This window comes from Lissotriton helveticus, chromosome 8 (genome assembly GCF_964261635.1).
Source record: "Lissotriton helveticus chromosome 8, aLisHel1.1, whole genome shotgun sequence".
Classification (NCBI taxonomy): Eukaryota; Metazoa; Chordata; class Amphibia; order Caudata; family Salamandridae; genus Lissotriton; species Lissotriton helveticus.
The window spans coordinates 1,690,628,850-1,690,650,639 of NC_136069.1; the positions used below are offsets into that span (position 1 = coordinate 1,690,628,850).

At 41.0% G+C, this 21,790-nt stretch overlaps 1 protein-coding gene across 1 annotated transcript in view; it reads right to left on the bottom strand.

Moving 5' to 3' along the window:
* Positions 1–1,415: 1,415 nt before the first annotated feature.
* Positions 1,416–21,790, bottom strand: part of LOC144774099 (extracellular calcium-sensing receptor-like) — a 43,651-nt gene continuing 23,276 nt past the window's right edge. Inside the window, exons 3-6 of the mRNA XM_078659125.1 lie at positions 13,680–14,522; positions 12,979–13,206; positions 6,659–6,782; positions 1,416–2,344 (exon numbers count right to left, since the gene is read on the bottom strand). Coding sequence (XP_078515251.1) covers positions 1,416–2,344; positions 6,659–6,782; positions 12,979–13,206; positions 13,680–14,522 — 2,124 coding nt within the window. The remainder of the gene's footprint in view (positions 2,345–6,658; positions 6,783–12,978; positions 13,207–13,679; positions 14,523–21,790) is intronic.

The window sequence follows — 21,790 nt, forward strand, 5'->3', positions numbered from 1 at the left end:
GCATCACAACAGTGCTCCATTTCTCTCCAGCAAGTTCCTTCTGCTCAAATGCTATGGCATGGCCTAAGCAAGTAACATTTTCAACACTGGTTGGGATTGCTGGGACGTGTGGGCCAGGAAAAAGTTTTGTGAACAATACTGATAAGTAAGATTACCTTTAGGTAACAGGAACATCTGCTTTTGTAAGAACGTAATTTGCAAGATGGTATCGGTATTTGGCCAGATGTACGACCACATGAAATTGCGATTCTCAAATTGCGCTCAATTGCGAATGGCAATTTGCAAGTTGCAATTTGCAAGTTCAAATGTACTTAAGTGTCTGAGACACTGATTGAGATTCCCAATGCGGTCACAAAATGCATGCCTCATCAATATTCATGAGGCACTCGTAGTTTGCGATACCAGTGTGAATGGCTAGCCCTCCCAGGAATGGTGGCCTTCTGGGCTCAGCAGACCTCCATGTCTGGGACTGCTTTTAAATAAAGCAGTTTTTTAAAAAATGCAGCACGTTTTCCTTAAAGAAAAATGGGATGCATTAAAAAAAATGAAACGTTTTTCTTATATTTTTTAAGGGCAGGCAGTGGTCCCTGGGACACCTTCCCATTTGCAGCTGCATTACCACCCTCTTGAAGAGGACGGTAAATTGAGAGTGTTTTGCGGCTGCAATTGCGGTCACAAAACATTTGTACATGGCTTGTGAGTTGCTATTAGGAAGGGAACGCCCCTTCCTAATAACGAGTCGCAAAACACTATCTGGCGCGTCGCAAATTATTCATGACTTGCAAAATATTATTTGTATATGGCCCTATCAGATTTAGCATGCACACACTGGTCGCAAACCCGTTTGCGGATGCTAAATCGTCGGAAATCTGGCCCAAGTATTAGTTTCAGCACAGAATAACAACTAGGGCCAGAACTCTGCATAAAACAGTAACACAGATCAAAGATTGCCCTACTAATATCGTCTGTAACCTCTGTGATCCACTCGTTTTTAGATCCGAACTATCGACAGCTGTAGCTGTCTCTCCACAGCTTTTTTTAAAAAATATGTCAGTAGTTGTAGGATAGTCAAGGTTATGCAGAACTTTTCACTTTTCAGCTCTTTTGTTACAACCGTTCTTTAATACTCTCCAGGCCTGATTCACAAACATAAACTTACACTTTTGTGCAAGTTTATGTTGTTTTGCTATTCACAAAGGTACTTTAGAAGTAGCATCTTTATCACTGTGGAGTCTAAGCTCATAGAAACATAGGACAGTCCTATTGTTTTATGTGCGGAGTCTCCGCAGTTGTAAAAACAACAATATAAGTTTAACTTTGTGAATCCGGCCTTCCATATTTTGCTTCTAATTTTTATGGGTCTCAAAAAATTATCATCCAGAGTAATTAATGACTATCTCATACATTAGTTATTCTCATTCAATTTTATCTATGATCAATTTCCCTTTGACTTTGTTTATTAGGTGTGCTCTGATGTTTTTGTCCGGTTTCAACAAAATTATGTAACACTTTGGAAAGAATATACAGCTGAGCAGTCCAGCACTGGAGCACAGGATGGCAAACACCTCCACGGCCACCATGTACTTCCCCCGTGTGCTCAGGTACGCCGGGATGAAGGAGATCCACACACTGACAAACACCAGCATACTGAAGGTGATGAGCTTGGCCTCGTTGAAGCTTCCAGGCAGATTCCTTGAGAGAAAGGCCACTATAAAGCTGACTGTGGCCAGGAGGCCCATGTATCCCAGCATGCAGTAGAAGAAGATGGTATCCCCTTCGTTACACTCAAAAATGATCTTTTCTGTATTCGATTTGATATTTAGTTCTGGAAAAGGAGAGTAACTAAAACACCAGGTGAGACAGATACTAATTTGGACAAGAGAACAGGATGCCACAATACATTTTGGAGTCTTTGATCCAAGCCATTTTCTTGTGTAGCTGCTGGGATTTGTTGCATGAAAGGCAATAACAACAATTATAGTTTTAGCCAGAACACAGGAGACGCTGATGGAAAAAATGATGCCAAAGACAGTCTGTCGCAGCATGCAGGTCAGCTTACTTGGATGACCAATGAAGATGAAGGAGCAGAGGAAGCAGCACATGAGAGCAAGGAGGAGAATGTAGCTGAGCTCACGATTGTTGGCTGTGACAATGGGAGTGTCTCGAAATTTGATAAAGACACACAAGACAGAAGCAGCAAGCAGTGTCATTGTGGTGGCAGAGATAGTGATTGTTAGACCTAAAGGCTCTTCGTACGAAAGGAACTCAATCACTTTTGGAATGCATTGGTCACGTCTCTCATTGGACCACTGGTCATCAGGACATTTATGGCATTCAGTGGAATCTGAAAAATTACTCAACATCATTAGAACATTTTTTTTTATTGTAAACAATACATAAGAAATATTGGTTGTGTCAAAGATGACAGTGAGCACTTTGTTAAAAGGAAATACTATTATGTCCATAAGTCATATCCCTCTGGCCTAGTCAATCTTGTCTGTGGTCCAGATGCCCAGTACCATGTTGGTATGAGTCAGTGGGCTATGGACACTTTGGACCCAATTTTGATTTTGGCAGAGAGGGAACTCTGTCATAACAGTGACATAGTACCCTCCCAAATATCCTAAATGTTTGCCCTCATCATTTAGAGGTGGGTGCACTTTCAGTATGTTGACAGCAGAGACTAATCCAATGCTGACAAACACCAGTGGAACTGAAACAATTTTCAGAGTGGAGGTGCTGCCTTTAATATGACATAACGGAAGCCATAGGGATTGTGAAAAATCCAAGCGTCACTCAAATAACACGTGTAGCAAATGCATTTAGCCAGAGAGTAGAAAGGGTAAAGCATGTTGCTTATGGTGAATTACAAGATGCTTTCTTTAGGTACAAATAATTCTGATTTAAAGCGATCCTTTCAGAAACAGGGAAACCTCCTACATCAATGTGAAGCCCTTTATCTTTCACAATAAGAATTCAATAACAAGATATGAAATTGTGTCATTACCTGCCAGTGGCAGAACATCCCAGAATATGAAAAATGCAGGAATGAATTAAAAAAAACACAATTCTGGTGGTTCAGCATGACCAATGTAATGTATGAATATGTACAAGAAAGTTCAGTGTGTCCAGGCTAACTGCTTAGTCATGAAACCAGCAGGGTCACTACATTCTATGGCTCACCCAAGAAAATTGTGGCCCATGATTTCTACTGGCTTTACAGTACAACAAACTCTCTCTCCAGATTACATCACAATGCTGTTGGTAGATCCCTTAGCTAAATTGGGTCAATTAACTTCCACGAAAGGACTACCATCAAAGGGTGAATTGATGTAATCCTTTTAGATAATGTACCCATATTTATCAGATTACTAGCCATTGTTATCACAGACAATGGTACACAATTCAAAGGCACACTTTGAGGGTGAATTAACAAAGAGTAAAATAACCATACATCTCCTATACAATACTTACAATTATCAGAGAGATGGTGAGACTCAGAGTTTGAATCAGTCCAAAGAGCAATATCTGTGGTGGCATTTGAGGGATCCTCAGATGGACTGGAACAAGCAATCTCACTTGCTGAATTTGCTTACAATAGCTCTTTATTCTTTAATGGGCACTGCACCATTCTAATTTTCCTTTGGGATACATTCACATAACATTCCCTCGACCAATTCTCCTGCCTCAATATTCTCTGTATGACATATCTTAACACTGATAAGAGCCATCAGCCAGTCGGTAACTCAGCATCTTGTAAGGACCAAAGCACATTATTTGAATCAGACTTACAAATATTGAAGGCTTACACCCTCCTATAAGACGCGGCTCTTTAATAAACATTTCAACGTTGTAGGTTCTCATCCCATGTATGCTTTCAGGTGTAAAGGCCTATTTATGATTAAGTGTTATGTAGGCTCTGCTCATGTACACCTTCAAGTGCTGCATTCCATGTATCTCACACTAATCCTGCAGTATCTCACACAGGAAATATTCCTTCCCTGTTTATGACAGATAGTTCCCAATGAGTGACGGTTATGGAAGACTGATGTTTGGAGGTCATTTTTTTTATCAGAGCTGAATTCATAGGGATTCACTTCTGATTTCTAGGGCTGAACCCCTGGGGCATGTAGGGAAACTAGAGTACAGAGCATCCTCCTGCACAAAAGCAGGTGACTGGCAATACCCCACTTGTTTCTGCTTTTTTTAAAGTTGATTAGTTTGTCAACCAGTTTTCTCATCCCTACACTTTTGATCTACTATTTTTTTAGGATTCCTCCCCATATTTCCTGAATTTACATTGATTGATTTGGTGTTTGTGGACAAGCTTTGCTGAAATCTCTGAAATGAAATCAGAGATCTGTGAAGCAAGGTCCCAATTGCAGCAACATCCTATGACCATTGTCTAACAATGACTGTGGTCCATGAGGAAGTTATATCCATAAATCTAAGATGTCTTCTGTCTCTCCTAAATGTGCAAAAGAGTACTTGATTTTCTGTAGTTCAATGTCCGAGTGATGCAAAGTAGTGCATTCTCCACCCTCTCATTGGCTCTATCCTGAAGGCATGAATGCTCCAAGATGGCTACCAGCCTTCCCTTCCCTAAAAGAAATGTAGCACTAGTGGCTCTGCAGTATCGCTCCCCCACACTAAGTGGTAATCATCGTCTCTTGTCCCACTTCCTCACAGATATCTTCCCCCTTTTCTCTAGATATATCTTTATACTCATTATGTTTTGTGTTCTTTTCCAAAGAATACTGAGTGATTGCAATGTGAAAGTCCTGAGCCAATATTCAGCCCCTGTCCTTAACCAATGCCACTGGTATCTCTTGTTACCCCATTTTCCCCTGGTTTCTAATTGAGATGTTTGCCTGTATTGTCTTGACTGAAAGAGGAGAAAAGGTAGATTTTTCGCAGACCTCTTCTGGTATGAAAGAACCTCCATACAATTCCTGACAATACCTACCTCTTTGACTGAGGTGTTCTTAGGCCCAGGCATCAGGGCCTCAGTTTGTCAAGCCACAATCTACAAACATACAATCATATCTATCTCAGAAAAAGTAACAAGTGCAAGGCTACATTGTGCACCCCATATGGCTTACCTGAGTATCATGGAGAGGCTGTAGTGTTACAATCAGAGCAATAGACTTTGGAACAAGGGAACCAAGATTGAGTTTCACATCTGCTCAACATCTTCACATTCTTAGCAAATTACTTAGTTCTAGGTTTACTATCATTTTGAGTTGGGGTTGCCTCACTTTTGTGGTTCATCCATGATGCAAATAAGTACAAAGAAACGTAACACAGCGCATAGTGCCACCTTGGGTTGCTTTATGTCAGGAAGGCGTAACATGGGTGGAGCATGGGCGTTCCCATGCTTTCATTCATGTATTTTGGTGCACCTAACTGATCCACCTGAGAAGCAAAAAGAGGTGAATTATCTTTATTTTTCCTCATTACTTCCTATTTCCATTTGTGCTGCATTCTGCAGCACACATGGAAAAAGGAATATGTCTAAGTCGAGTGTTTGTGTGCATTAAAGTTTCCCTTCCTTTTCAAAAATATTCCTGTCTCTAACACAGGCACCCTTAAACTATGCATACATGTAGCTGCACTGGTGCTAGGCAGCGCACAGTGCACCAGTGCAAGCAAAGAGCAGAAATGCTTCAAATGTTTGTAAATATGGATCATTTGTATTTAGCAATACAGTGCAGCAAGTTCACTTGCTGTGCAACACTGCATGCAATAATATTAAATATGGCCCTCTATCTCTTGTGTAATGTAACTGTTGCACATTGCTCCAATACTTTCCGGCCAAATTTGTGCTGCAAAAACAAAAATAAAAACATGTGACACCTTTAAGTGTATGTAAAGACTGTCATACATTCTTACCATCTATCAAGATTTGCAGTCATACTTCGAATATGGTACTACCATACTACATTACGGAAATATTGTGCACCGATATAACTTAAAAAATGCTGGTGGCAACTCCACACACAAACGTTGAATACACTTGTGTTATCGTTATATCTGCAAGTTATTCATTATCAATGGTAAACACGCCTAAACCTGTGGGTAACTTACTACTTCTTACTCATATTAAAGTTATTTGCATTGAGTTACTATCCCTGGATTTACTATGGAATTGATATAAAAACAGGCAGAAAAATCAATTGTGCACAACATTTTATATGAAGGGTGTTCAAAGTGTACAGTCTTCAATGTGTACACATATACCTCCTCACTCTGTGTAAAAGGTACTGTGTTATACGTGCCAAGTCTGCAAGAGATATAGAATTGGGTTTCCACATTGTTTGAAAGACATAGTTCTAAACAAGCACACTAATTTACTGCTATATTTTCATACTTTGATGTTGTTTTCTTTTCATTTTGCCTTGAAACTGAACTCAACTTATAAAACATAATCAAATCCTTTTTATTATTTGTGATTGTGGTTGTAGTGAAGCAAAAATTCACCTTTGGATTTAATGCTGGGCAGTATATATAGATTCAGAAATGAAAATGGTGTTGATATTTAGTGAGTTCAGTGGATTGGTGCTAACTGGCTCCTACTAGAGAGCACCCTAAGATGATATATGGCAGAAAGTGTGCATACACTTAATATGGCGGTTGAAGAATTGGAGGTTGAACATACCAACTTCACTAGAGAACTCTCCTTGTGAGCAGGGAACACAGTCATAGCAACATATTGGCTCCCCTTCTCTGGCCGCCTCACGGAAACCTGGGAGACAACTTTTACTGCAGTCTGATGAAGGGACCTGCAGGGACAGCCAAAAAGAACACTTTAATGCTAAATCTCCCCAGGGGGGATCTATATGGTCACAACTAGTAAGGATGAATCAGTGCACAAAATGCAACCGTGAAAGAGGTGACATGGCTTGGACACCAGACAAAATGGACGTGTGATTGCACAGCCTGCATTGGTGGTCTAATTTCTTGCTTTTTTCAATGTCAGAAAGACTATTTTCCCCATGGATGTATGTTGTGACCTGCTCACCTCCATCTTAGGAGCAGTGTGATATTTTTCCTCCTAGTCACCAAGCTTCAGCACATAATTACAACGCATCACTGATAACGGCCGCCATTTTGAATTTTAGAGCGCTCACAATGTTTGGAATTATTACTTATACCACATGAAAGTAATACGTTTTTGACAATGATAATTTAAATACCTATACTTTCAAGTCCTTCAGCAAGGTCATTAAGATCTTTGGCCTAATTTTTTTGTCTCCACATACTAGCAGTATTTTTTGACACCATGTTGTCTTCTTATCAGCAGTGCAGTGTTTCTTCACTGCACATATCGTCAACCACATCTTAAGGTACTTTGTCCTATTTGCAGGCATATTTCCCTCAAAACAGACTCTTCCTCCCTCTTTCTGTTTCAATGTTGCTTCTCCTGTAGCTGCTCCTTTTTTTTTTGACAGAGATTTGGCTATGCCACACTTTTTCATCGCATTGCTATATTCTTCTTATGGATAGATCTCCACCTAGTTAAACATCGGTTTATGGGGAGAATACTTCAATGAAGGCCTCCACATAATACCTCGTCTGGTTCTCTGCATTGTTATAACCTACTCACACAATAAACCGTCTGTTCCAATGACAGAGGCACAATCTAACTCCCCTCCAATATCATATCTAAATCTCAAGCATCAGTCAAATCTGCACTAACTTCAACACATAAATGACCACATAAAGATCCTCCCTCTTCAGTTAAATCTCCTCCTCCCATCTCTACGGAACTGATTCTGGGGGAGATACCGGCTCTGAAATCCTTTATAAAAGATATTACAAAAACATTATACAGTTTTGTTGCAAAGTGACCTTTTAAAGGACAAACGTGTCTCAGGTTTAGAGCAATGAGTGAGTTATATTCACAACACTACTTGCAATCAGAAATAGAAACCTCGAAGAGGCATACGAAGAGCTTGGCTCCATCTTCACTCCACCATCAACAAGGGTAAAGCCTCCAACACTAGAATGCAGAACTAAAATGCTGAATCTTGCCATCACCCATCCTGGTGGCATTAGTGAGCAATTTGACCACCATCAGGGAATGGGAGAACTTGCTCACACCCTTCCTCGACCGATTGCGGAGGATAACATGTACTCATTGACTATCTTCCAAACACACCTCCTTGTCACCATTCTTGTTGTCATTTTGCTCCTTTCCAGAAAAGTGGCCCTTAACAACATTTGATCTGACTACTTCAGGAGAACATTTCTTTTGCCTATCGGGGACATACTTGCAAAATTGTCTGTTATAAATGTTTTTCTTAACCTTAAGATCATAAAAGAACTGAAAATAGTCAAAGTATGTGCAATCCAATACACCCAAACAATGTTCTTACTTTCCACATCCCATTGCTAACTGAACAGCACCAATGATCACAAGGTTGAAGTACTCCCCTGCTCCTTTATAGGCAGGATGGAAAAGAGAGGTGTTCCTATGCACAATTGAATGAATAAATGAATGAATGAATTAATATTAAACTTATAGAGCGCTAAACTGTGCCCAAGGGCGTCAAGGCGCTGTTATGGAACTGAACGTGCAGACAAAATGGCATGCTCAAACTGAAATCTGTGAAAAAGTCAGGTCTTTAAGGCTTTACGGAAGAGAGGATGTAACGCCTGACTAAAGAGCTCTTCCGTGTGGGAGTTCCACAACTTACCAGCAGCAGGAGAGAAGGCTCTACCTCCCCATGTTGCCTTTTTGAACCTCGGTACTGTTAGCAGATTTTTATCTGAGGACCGGAGCTGTCTGCTGGGAGCATAACGATGGAAAATTGCCTTAATACCATCTGGGCCTGAGCCATAATAGGCATTATGAGCTAGGCACAATATTTTGAAAAGGATCCTATGGTCCAGAGGGAGCCAGTGCAGCGTCATGATTGTGACTGAATGGTAATTCGGTAGGCTCATCACCTGCCTGGCAGCAGCATTCTGCACCAACTGCAGACGTTGCGCCAGGCCTTTATTAGTGCCCAAGTACAGGGCATTACAATAGTCCAATCTGGACATTACCAAGGCAATAACATCCTGCTTGCGTGAGTCATACAAGAGGAAATGGGAATGTTTTCTGAGTATCCTGATAATCCCAAAACATGTGGACGCTGTCCTCCTGACCTGTAGGCTTAGGGAGAGTGAATTGTCCACTATGACCCCTAGATTTTTCCCATGGGAGACAGCGCAAGGAGAAACGCCAAGCGTGTCTGCCCACCAATCACTGGACCAAATAGCCAGTTTATTGCCAAAGATCAGGAGCTAAGTCTTCTCACCGTTCAATTTCTAGAAGTTTTCCACCATTCAGGAGGAGACTGCCTGCATACAATTCCTAAAATTAAGGGCAGAATCCCTGATACTGTGAGTGATGGACACCATTATTTGGGTGTCGTCCGCATAGGACAACACCTCCAACCCAAAGGATCTCACAACCGTAGCCAGTGGGGCAACATAGATATTAAAAAGTGTTGGACTCAGGGGGGAGCCTTGAGAAACATCACACGACAGGATGTTGGAGGCCGAGAAGAATTGGCCGAATTTCACTGTCTGTGCCCAATCGCTGAGAAAGGAGGCAAGAAGCCCCAAGGCCGAGCCTCCGATCACTATCTCTCTGAGGCGTTCAACCAGCTTCAGAGGGGACAGGGTATCTAAAGCTGCGGTGAGGACAAATAGAACAAGCAGAGTGGTGTGCCATGCGTCCACTTGAATACGGATATTGTTAAATACGGCAGTCAATGCTTTTTCCGTACTGTGATGGCTTCTGAACCCATGTTGTGAACCATCGGGTAATTGGTGATCCTTTAGGTAGGCACTGAAGTGAGAATTTAAATAAGTTTCCAGAATCTTAGATGGAACAGGAAGTAATGAGATCGGCTGATCATTTTTCAATTCTGTAGGGTCCAAAGAAGGCTTCTTCAAAAGTGACTTCACCACTACAGTCTTCCACAAGGTAAGATACTGTCCCTCTGAGATGGTTACATTCAGAACAGCAGTAAGGTGAGGAATAATGCTCTCACGATCAATTTTTAGCACCTTAAGGGGGTAGGGTTCCAATAGTGAGCCAGATTTGGCTCCTTCTAGAAGCCGATCGGCGACATACAAGGGAAAGTGAGTAGCCTGGGAGTCTCCTCCGTAAATACACCCTCACTTGGAAGGGGGATAGGCCAAGCAGGTGACCCTATATTACAGTTGGGAGCTTCCAGCAAGGAATAAATATCTGTAATTTTCATTTGAAAGAAATCGGATATTTTATCATAGAACTCCTTAGAAAAATCTTGAGGGATCTGTGACATGGGGGAAGTAAGATAATTGATGACATTAAAAAGATCCCTAGAGGATTTCATTGATTCAGTGATCTTTGATTAGTACAGCCCCTTTTCCTCCATAATAGCTTCTTTATACTCTTTCAAACACTGCTTGTGCAATTCCCTACCCAGCGGCTCTAAATCTCTGCACCACAGCCTCTTCTGTTTACAGCACACATGTTTCATATTTCTAAGTCTCTCAGTAAACCAGGGAGCAGAGGGTTTTCTTCTTGCTGAATAGTGCTTGCTCACAGGTGCCAGAGTGTCCATTGCAACTGACAGTTGATGCGATAGTTCAGCTGCTGCCAGATTAGCATCATGGTGCCTGGAGGGCTGAACGTTATTGAGGAGGTTAGAGAGCAACTCCTTACTCATAAGGATGAAGTTTCTCCTTTCCTCCAGATTCCTGTTACCAGAGAGACCCATCCCTGATGCCAAGATACGTAAATCAAAAGGGATGGAAAAATGATCAGACCAGGCGAGGGGAATAGATTCTCAAACCATAATTCGAGGGTCATTAGAAAAGACGCCATCTAGAATATGCCCGCCATATGGGTGGGGCTCTTGACCAGCTGTGAGAAACTCAATAACTCATGGTTACCAAAATAATTTGAGTATCCTTACAGAGAGTCTTATCTAGGTGAAAAATAAAATCCCCAGGTAGAGTAAGATGGGATCTTTCTAGGTACACTTCTAAAAGACTACTGAAATCCTGACTGAAAGATGTCCTGGATCCCGGTCGCTGATAACAAAGGACACGAGAGAAGCTTTCTGTGGGATGCAGATTAATTGAAAAGTAGAGAGCCTGTTATAGGTCAGGGGGAGCGGTCAAGGATTGTGTACGGCAGACCAAAGTCTCTCTATGGAGAATGCCCAAACCCCCACCCCGCCGGCCTACTCTATTCAGTCTAACAAGGGTGTACCCAGAAGGGATAGGATCTACGAGATCGGGACCTGAAGAATCTGTGGCCCATGTCTCGGTAATGAAGACCCAAATTGTCTTCCTTAATGAGACAATGTCTCTCAAAGCCACCTTGTTCTTCACCAGGGATCTTGCATTGATGAGCTAACCCTGCACTATCTGTCCTTTGGATGGGGGCCTGGTCAGCTCATTATAACTTGGAATGTTCCCACTACATGCATGAATCCCAAATGTACTACATAATGTGCATACATGGTGCTGTTTTTAGCTAAGATTTCATGGTCCATAGTGTGATGGCATGGAGCCCTTACCGACTGAAGGTCTAGGAGAACCTTTCTGGTATATCTGTTCCATCCCAGCTAGTGGGAGCACGAAGACGCGCTGACAGGGAACAGAGTCCCAAAGAGGTAAGAGCGAGGAGCTCTGTGGAAAAACAGCAAGTGCAAATAGCTGAGCACAATTCCAAATTGATAAAACTCCACACAATTAAAACGTTTAAAACATTAAAAGCCAAGTAGCAAACAAGACAGGATTCAGCATGTGCTTGCTGTCTGCGCCCATCATCTGCGTGACGAGCAGGCCGTGCTGATTAGATAGTCTCTGTAGACTAGTGCGCTGACCCCCTGGCTCTGCCCCCCATCCAATGGGAAAGGAGTATGAATATGCGCCGGCACCCTCCACATCAAACGGGCAAATCCGCGGTAGAACGGTGCGCTGGCGGGAGCACCAAAGACTCACTGACAGGGAACAGGGTTCCAAAGAGGTAAGAGCGAGGAGCTCTGTGCAAAAATGGAAAGTGCAAATAGCTGAGCACAATTCCAAATTGATGAAACTCCACATAATTAAAAAGTTTAAAGCATTAAAAGCCAAGTAGCAAACAAGACAGGATTCAGCATGTGCTTGTGTCTGCGCGCGTCCGCTCCATTGCTTAAAAGTAATCCGTCACAAACATCAACTGAAACTGGCCCCATTGTCACTCATCACTGACCTAGTTAGTCCCTCCTTTCAGAAAAGGAATATAAGTATGCTATTTAAATCATTCTTATCAATAATTCACATTTACAGCCATTTGGAGAAGTCAAATACCAGCACGTCATACCTGTTCATTCCTTTATCATTCAAGATAGATCCCGAAAATCCACACAAAGAGCTACTCAAGGCAATACAGCATGTGGTAAGGCATTCATTTTGAACCCAAAGGTACTTGTGACTTGTCCGAACTCCACCAGTCATGACACTCATGCACCATTTTCTCCACACAGGCATCAACACCAGGCCACCTATACTGGTCCTTGAGTCTAAAGTTATTCTTCACAATACCATGGTGATCCTCATGGTCAATATGCACAAAACTGTCTCTCTTGGCCACTGGTGTATATTGGAGATCCTTTATGGTTGCTATTCATTCAAAAATGGATTTCCAAAATTACTATATTTTGGGGGAAGTGATGAGCAAATGTAACATATAGGCTAATTCATGAGCATGTAACCGAAGTATTAGTAAATGCCATAAATTGTGCTCCTGGCCAGATTACATTGCACATTCCCATTAACATTATAAATGAGAGGGTTCCGAATATGTATTTTTTATTGGTTTAGTATGTTTTTATGTAATGAAGTTGTAGGTCTTGCGACTTATAAGTAGAAATATTGTGAGGTCATAAGAATTGTAGTTAGTGTGCGAGTTATGGTTTGAAAAAAATACCCATACTCAGGTCCCACCTGTGATGACCCATCGCTCCATCGGATTGCAGTCTCGTTGATGATGAAATCTCTTCCATTCGCTTCTCTTGGGGTGAGTTTTCCCACATTGACAGTCTGGAAGACCTCATCGCGGGATATCTGCACATTCAGGATGTTATAGGAGGCAGTGATGTCTCCGTTTACATCAAAGGATATTCCACTCTTCATCCCTGGCTCCAAATGCAGGTTTTTCAGGTAATGTAGGACCTATTTAAGATGGCATAAAAATAGCTACAATTATGTCTTAGCTACATTTTTATTTGCTAAATTTGAGGGGCCCGATTCACAAAGGTAAAGTTACAATACTCTACAGTATTTATAAACTATGGTTTAATAGTAAGTTTACGACTATGGAGATGTTGCAGTCGGGGTAGAGAGCTCTGCACATAAAATAAATAGGATAGACTACTCTGCTGTCTCTGGCTGCTCTCTGAATTGAGACAACTGCAGTCTGAAGAGTGGCCCTGGAACAGTGTATGAGTTGGCAAAGAATCCTGTCCAGTGTAAAATGTGCCTGTGATGCACACTGCTAACCACTGGCACACAATAAGTACTTGGAAGAAGAAACCTGTATCCAGAGTGTGGACACATCCCTTGATGTAAAGAATGTGTTGAGGAAGAGATGGGGAAGTTATAGAGCATTTGTTGGCTAGCTTGATAGAAAGTTGATTTGCTCTTACCTGCCAAGGCCGGATCTCATCAGGATTGGCACATGCCCCATCAGTGAATGGTCCATGCCCTGCTGTGCATGAAACTAGAGCATGTAGGGCATCTGCAAAGGCATATACTGCTAGATAGCTTTGGTAAGTGTAACTTAAATCATTCAGCTCAAACAAAGAGATAGCATTGCTACCCAATGTCTCCTGTCTTGTACAAGGTGGCAGGTGCTTTCCATACTCTTTGAGGCCTTCAAGTTTGGTCCTATTGTTCTCTGGATAGTTACAGTGGAATGCCTGCTCCCACATGAGCTTTATAAATATGTCTTCTGTGGACGTGGAGGGGTGAAGATTGTATAGAAACATTTCAAAGCCCTGCATGGCCTCAGTGTAAGGAACAATCCCCAGGGCACCATTTAGTATTTTCCAGGAGTTGTTTGCAAAGAGTCCTGGAGTTATGGCAAAGGATGCTGAGAACACCCAGACCTTGTCCTCCACCTTCAGCGCGTGGAGGGCTTCTAGTAATGCCTTGACATACACCTCAGAACTGTGCACCAGGATCACCTTCGCTGAATGAGAGCGGATCATTTCCACCAGTCGTAAGATCTTGTCCTGGGGATAATGGGGACTTATTCTCTCCATAAATGCCACACAGCCCCCATCATCTTCAATTGATATTTTTATGTTCATTCCTCCCTGCAGCCCTGACTCAGTATCAGCAATGATCATTCCCACCCAGGTCCAGCCAAAGTGCCTTGTTAGTCGTGCCAGGGCAGTATTTTGAAAGGCACTACTCGGCACAGTGCGTAGAAAAGAGGGAAACTGTTGCTTGTCACTCAAGGAGGGCAGCACAGAAGAATGGCTTATCTGCAAGAAAGAGGCAAAAACAATAAGCATTTACTTGCAGGGAACTAGACCTAAAGTTAAACCAACAAACAAAACACATGAATTTCATCAGCGAAGTGATTGTCATTTTTCCAGGTTTCCACAAATTGTATATAGACTTCCCTTTGAGTGCAAGATGAACTGAGTGCTCTCCCAGGGTGGGAAAAGAAGTGGAACTCTACAAAATTTATTTGGGTAAAGGTGGTTTGAAGAAGGGGTTTTGTCACTGCAATTATTGCTTACCTATTGTCAGAACCATTCTGAGAATTCCAGGGCAAGCAGGGGTTTCTGGACTACAACAGTGGGGTGGAGGTCATTTACCACTAAGGTCCCACACCACACCTACTCTAGCTCCAGAAAGCTGGGCATGAAGTGCATATTTTCAGCACTTGACTCTCAGAGTACCAAGGTGAGCAGCCCAAGGCTTGTCAGAGAAGTAGAGTGGGGATAGACATTCAAAACTCACGCAGTAGAACTAAATATTGACACTCTATCTCAGTACTTTAGCTCTCAGAAAAATGAAAATAAACTTATTACACCAACTCTTTAATACAAGACATATATATATTTATACACAGGTTTCTAATGAGGTGCTACAGTTAAGGCAATAGAAATCTATGAACGCAGATCACAATTGGAGGCTGACCGCGTGAACAAATTGCTATGGCTATAACCTGTGAGTCAGTCTCTTAATGATACCTGTTTCTCAGTACACTGAAATTAGACCCATGTTCTCAGTTTTGAGCCCCACATGTCTCAGGGCAGTGTTCAGTTGGCATTTATCTTCTCTTTTTTAGCTGGACCAGGGTGCAATATTCTTACTTAATGCAGTGTGCGGGTTGGCTTTGCATTCTCTCTTAGCACTGCTGTTGGAGCCATAGTGCTATGGGTGTTCAGCAGGAATATTTTCAATCACTGTATTTTTAATAGAGGCACAAACACACATCCCACCTAAACAGTTCAGTGGGGAGTACTTCTATGACCCAGGAAGGTCAAAGGTCATAGATGGTGACAACACACTTCACAGTTCTCTTGGACATAGCCCAAGGAAGACCATGGGAGGAAGTAACCCATCTCTAAATCAGTGCAGCGTACCAGGTCTAACAGGATTTTATGGGTCCACTTCTGCAACATCAACTCAACCAGTCCACTCTTCTGGGCAGGTCACCGCAGAGGATGTTCTCATGTGGGCTGACTTCCTCCTAAAAACGATGTGCTGTATTGCTCCTCTGCAAGGATATTTAAACCTTTACCTTGCAATGGCTCCAGCCTTACTTGACGGGAAGACAACAGGTTGTTTCTTTAGCATCATTCTCCTCCAGAAAATCGCCAGGTATATATACGGAGTACCGCAGGGCTCCGCGATCAGTCCCATTCTCTTTAATATATACCTGCAGCCCCTGCTATCTATTATCAAATATTTTGGAGTCAGCCTAGTTAACTATGCTGACGACACTCAGCTAGCGTTCTCCCTATAAGGGGAACACGCGGTTTCTCTGGATACTTTCCAGCAATGCATGCAATGCACGGCTGGCTGGCCCAGGAGAAACTCCCTTCAATTTAACAGCGGAAAAAATGAAGTGCTGTATTGCTCCTCTGCAAGGATATTTAAACATTTACCGTGTGAATTTAAACTCACCCCTGAGGAGGAATCAATACAGCCAATAAGAAGGTACGCAACCTGGGGGTTTTAATCGATGACAACCTTCAGATGGAGTCCCATGCTACTAAGACCACTAATGTATGTCTCGCCTTAATTAGATTGTTATGGAAAATACTTCCGCTACTACCTACTGAGTCACGATCATTGGTGGTAAGGAGCACCGTGCTAAGCAGGCTGGATTATTGTAATTCTCTGTATGCATGTGCCCCACTTTATATCATTCAGGGTCTGCAAAGAATACAATCTGCAGCGGTGAAACTAGCACTCAGCAGGCCGTGAAGCTCATCTTCCACCATGGCTCTGAGAGAGCTGCACTGGCTCCCTCTTAAGGAAAGGGTCCAGTTTAAATCTTTATGTCTGATCATCAGAGCAGTGCATAAGTTAGGACCTATCCCCCTGCAGGAAAAGTTCAGGTGGTACCAACCTAAGAGGCACCTTCGCTCCTCCAGTGCTGGCCTGTTCCAGTCTCTAGGGTCAAACGGGCCAGAGAAGGAGGGAGGGCCTTCAGCGTCGTGGGTGCACGCCTCTGGAACGAACTCCCCCTGAACTTGAGACAAGCAGCCACTCTATCAGAATTTCGGAAGAGCCTTAAAACCTGGCTCTTCCCTAAAACTTAGTTCTCTACCTCCTACACTTTCGGCTCTGCCTTTTTCCATCTAGGTCCCTATCTTCAGTCAGAAGCGCCAGGATACCCGTAGGGTGACAGTCAGCGCTATATAAATATCAAATCAATCAATCAATCAATCATAATCCCAGAGGGGCGGCCATATTCTGATTTTAAGGGTATGTAAATGGATTCATATTTTTGAAACAGTAAACCAATGCCTCAATGACTCTGAGGAGGTCAATAGACAAGCAGGGTTTCTCAACAGTAGCTAATCCGAGTATCTACACCATCAGGCCTCTATTACTACTGAAAACACTCACTGGGACACGGGCATGGTGGGGCTTTCTCCTTATGCATGTCTTAGGTCCTTTATGTACAGATATCTTGTAGTTGACATTTCAGATGCAATTCTTTATGCATACGTGTAAATGACTGTCATATAAGGTGCATGTTTGGCATTGATCTTCACAGTATCATTGCACAATGGGGAATTCATTAACAGAATTTCGCATCAGTAAATCAACATCATGTTACACTGATACGAAATATATTTGTAAAATTTAGTGATCTTGACAAGTATCCATTATGTGTCTAGAAGAGTGTTATTCACTGATGTAGAGGAATGAAGTACTGGGAACATTATATTAATACCATATAAACAGTGATTGTGATAATACTATGTGGTGACAACCAGTGAAACTGACACTCTAAATCACTGACATGTGGAATCCAATATTTGATGTAAGACTAAATGTGAAAAATCATGTTGAAACAGATGGCAATATGAAGTGGCACACACCCCTTTCGATGCAGTGCTTTAATTTAATATCATAAAGATTAGAGTTTCTATTTTGATAACCTGGCCTATAATATTATGGTGCGATAACCACAATAGACCATGAAATATGGTTGTCGTTTTGGTTGAGAAAGACCACAACATGAGAATATTTGCCTATAGCATGAAACCAGGAGGTTCTAAACTTGGAGATATGTTGGATCAGTGCATGACTGATGAGCAGATGGGGGTGTCTACGTGATACAATGGATGTGGATGACTTCCCCTAAATATGTTTTAGTATGTTGAAATATTATCATTTAATGACATGATTAATAGGATGTGGATCTCTAGATAAGAGAATACATTTGGGAAAGAAGAACGGGGTGATTGATCATTAAGAAACATTCGAAGATAGAGAGTGGTGAGTGCAGGATGTTACAATTTAGCTTTTACTCAAGGACACATAGATAACTATAAGCTTCCTATGGCTTCTGCACATAATTGCAGCTAAAGCTGAAAGGAGTAGAATGTTGATTTTACCGGGATGGAAGTATATCCGGCATTGAAGTATGCACTTATTTTTTTAAACAACTAGAGTTTCTGCTTTCTTTATTTTTGGTACAGTGGAGTGACTTGGAATGGGTCTATCTTTTGTTTAAGAAACAGATATTGGTTGGAATATACAGTTTAATTTGGATTATAATTATGTTGATGTGATTAGACACTTGGGTGTGATGACAAAGGAGACAAGTTTAAGGATGGTCACATTTTGGAGGATATCCTGGTTGGTGGTAAACAGTTCTTGAATTGCCAATAGCACTTCTAGTTTCATTAAACTTGTCTCAGAAGAAATGGAGATAGAAATCTCTTACAGAAGTGTTTTGAGTAAAATATATTGTGCATGGGTTTCCGTATATATGTCAAGATAAGGAACAATAGTAAAATGCTATATTAACACCAATTCCACCGATTCAAAGGTGTAAAGTGATGATATAGGAATTTGTGAAATTACACTACAGATATTTTTCTATGTTGTAGCCCTTAGAAAGTCATGGGGTAAACCCCAATTACAACAAAACCTGTGTTGGCTTTGTGGCTAAAAAAGAAAGAAGGGATAGAAAGGCTGAATGATTAAAGAACATTTTGTAATACATATTGTGATTCTGAACACATACTGCAGCATGTGCTTGAGGCCAGAATTCAGCATTAATAGTGATTTCTTTATCACAGTATTGGGGAGTGGGTTGCACTGCAACCATGACAATCTAATCACAGATATTTTGTGAAATAGTCAATTGAGCACGCGGTTCCTATTTAATCACCCACGTGAGACTCAACGTTCCTTGGAAGGCATTGGTACATAATTGGTGACCCACATTGCCGGCACCACCCTTAATTGGAGAAGACAGAGCTCCCCTCACTATGTACAAGGATAGGTAGCTGGGGTTGTTCATCTCTAACTTGGTATTATACGCAATTGGTTTTGTGTTATAAGCCAATTATTTATGATAGTATGTATTTCATAGCCACAGGGACACAATGTTGCTTCACTTCCCTTCGTAGATGTTTGGGAATACTGGCTAATCCCATGCTGTGGACTTCATCCTCAGCTAGATGAGTCTGATTGAAGTTTAAATCCTTTACAGTTTGGTGAGTTGCTTTGGCGCCTTCCTTATGCTTCTGATTTTACTTTATTGGACAACACACGACAGGTTGTGGCTCCCGATATAGGTTGCTTCCATTTTGTCAGTCCTGAAGAAGACTCACCATGACTTGTATCAATTAACACATGTACATAAAGGGTAGAAACATCTATGACAATCTTACTTGTCCATGGACTTGTCAACCATCCCCTTAAGGGAACTAATAGGGGTGCATGTTAAACTAGTCAATATAAGAAAATAGCCATCTCTTTATTCGCTTCATGTTTATGGGTTGTATTGTGTTGTATCAAGCACTTTTGCCGATTTTGCACTAAGTCACGTTGTGTTTTTCCATTTGTGCTTTTTTGACAGCCATATATGAAGAAAACTGTGTATATTATTTGGGCTTGAATGAACAAAATAAGCAATAGTTTGTTGTGTGTTGTCTTTTTTTGATTGTTTCATGGGATTGCAAAATATTGGTCAGATATAACACCACTCTCCATCGATGATATTTGTATTGAGGACTTAAGTTACTGGATCATTTATTGACCTATATACATTGGTGATATTTCAGACACGATTTAGATCATGCAAAGAAATTGTGACACCCGACAGAACACATTGTAGTTGATTTCATTACACAGCTACGTTCTGAGGGACACGGGGTAACGTAATTGGTAATGAGTGGGATGTAAAGCTCTCTCAGAGCCTGCACTCAGATGAGTAGCGCTAGGAAAAGGATTTACTGGAAAAAAATAGTAAGTGCCATTTAAATAAATATTTGTCATACAGACAGGTACATCTTGCATTCAAGTACAAACACATCTCTTACATAAGGAGTTAAATAAAGTTAAAAACATGCCTAAAATAGTTTCTCTTAAGCGGTAACAAGCAGTGTGCATTTGTTTCTTTCCATTGTGTTGGCATCTAGGTGTTAGGCTTGAGATGGCTCCCCAACAGAATGATAATTGAACTACATGAGGGATCATGGCCCTTTACTTTTATGTTCTTGTTTTGCTTGCTGATGGATGTTAGAATAAGAAAACCCCCTCACTGCCTGTATGTTCCTTCACCAAAAACTTGCAGGCCCTGTTGAATTATGTCAGAATATGACACCAGAACAAATTCAGCATTTTTTTCTTGTGAGTTATCTGTCAGAACCGGGATCTGGCGGGTTCCCCATACTTTCCATCATTGAGTGTTCTGAGGAGTATATATATTTATTCACTGTGTTATAGTTAGCTGGACATTTAACTCGTACAACACCGTTATAGTTAGTTATACTAACTATAACTCGCGCACCCACAATCCACTGCTGAAGTCACATATTACATCATTCATGACATAGTCAGTGACATCACTGATGACATCACTCAGTGAATGTGGGTTGGTTTGTTATTTAAATAAGTATTATATATAGGAATCTGCATTGAAGACTGAGTGGATGTAGAAGTGTCTGGATGGAGGATTTAGTACTACTGTGATCAACTGTGTAAGTGACAAATTTAAAGTGTCTCACTAAATAAATGGGATAGTGATTTCACTGTGTGAATATTTGTTTCACTCTGTTTCTTGTTGTGTAAACTAGTACATAAGTTGGTTACTAGCTATGTGAAACTCTATATTAGTTAAGTGAGTATTTGTATGAGAGAGTGAATGCGTGTGTAGTTGGATGGAAGGTGTGTAACTGTCTAAAGATGTGTAAAAAGTTAATTAGGTAGATAGATGAGGTTCAGACTGTATGTGAAAACAGTTGTTTGGGTGAGTGAATCTCTTTAATGCTGTGTTGATGAGTAAATATATTTCTCAATGATATATGTCCAACAAAGTAGAAATATAAAAACCAATGTATGTGACAGTTGTGGTATATAAATAGGTATACATAATACTCATTGATAGATTTAGTGACAATATGGAAAACTATATACTTATAATAGTGTTTGTATAACATACTAAGTATGACTTTTTATCTATATGTATAAGTAAAGTGTTGTTTGTATAAGTGTGTAGCTGAGTAGATGTAAGTATAATCAATTGCTTCCATAAGTGAGTAGGAAGACTGAATAAGTGAATAGGATGTGTGCGGGTGTCTAATGTCGATATAGGTGTATAAGTATATTTAATAGTGTGCTATTGATCTTTCTCAGCATGTATGAGTAAATGTATAGGTAAGTGTTTAGATGTGTGTTTAGATCTACAAATTACTGAGTTGGTTTTTAGAAACCTGTATTGGTGTGTCAATGGTTTAAACATGGTACTTTATATTTTATACTAAATGATTAAATGTTATACTACTGCGTGATGAGGTGTTTCAGATTGTCACGTGGATGATGTCATCAGTGATGTCATTTGAGATGCCATCAGTGATGTCATCAGTCATGTCACTAATATGTGACATCATTAGCAGTGGATTGCGTGCGCGCTATTTATAGTTAGTACAACTAACCAGAATGGAGGAATTCAATGGTTTTGTATGAGTGAAATGTCCAGCTTTTTTCAGTGAATTTTCTAAGGTTTTTTGAATGCTAATCCCTAAATATAACAGGCCTGAAAACT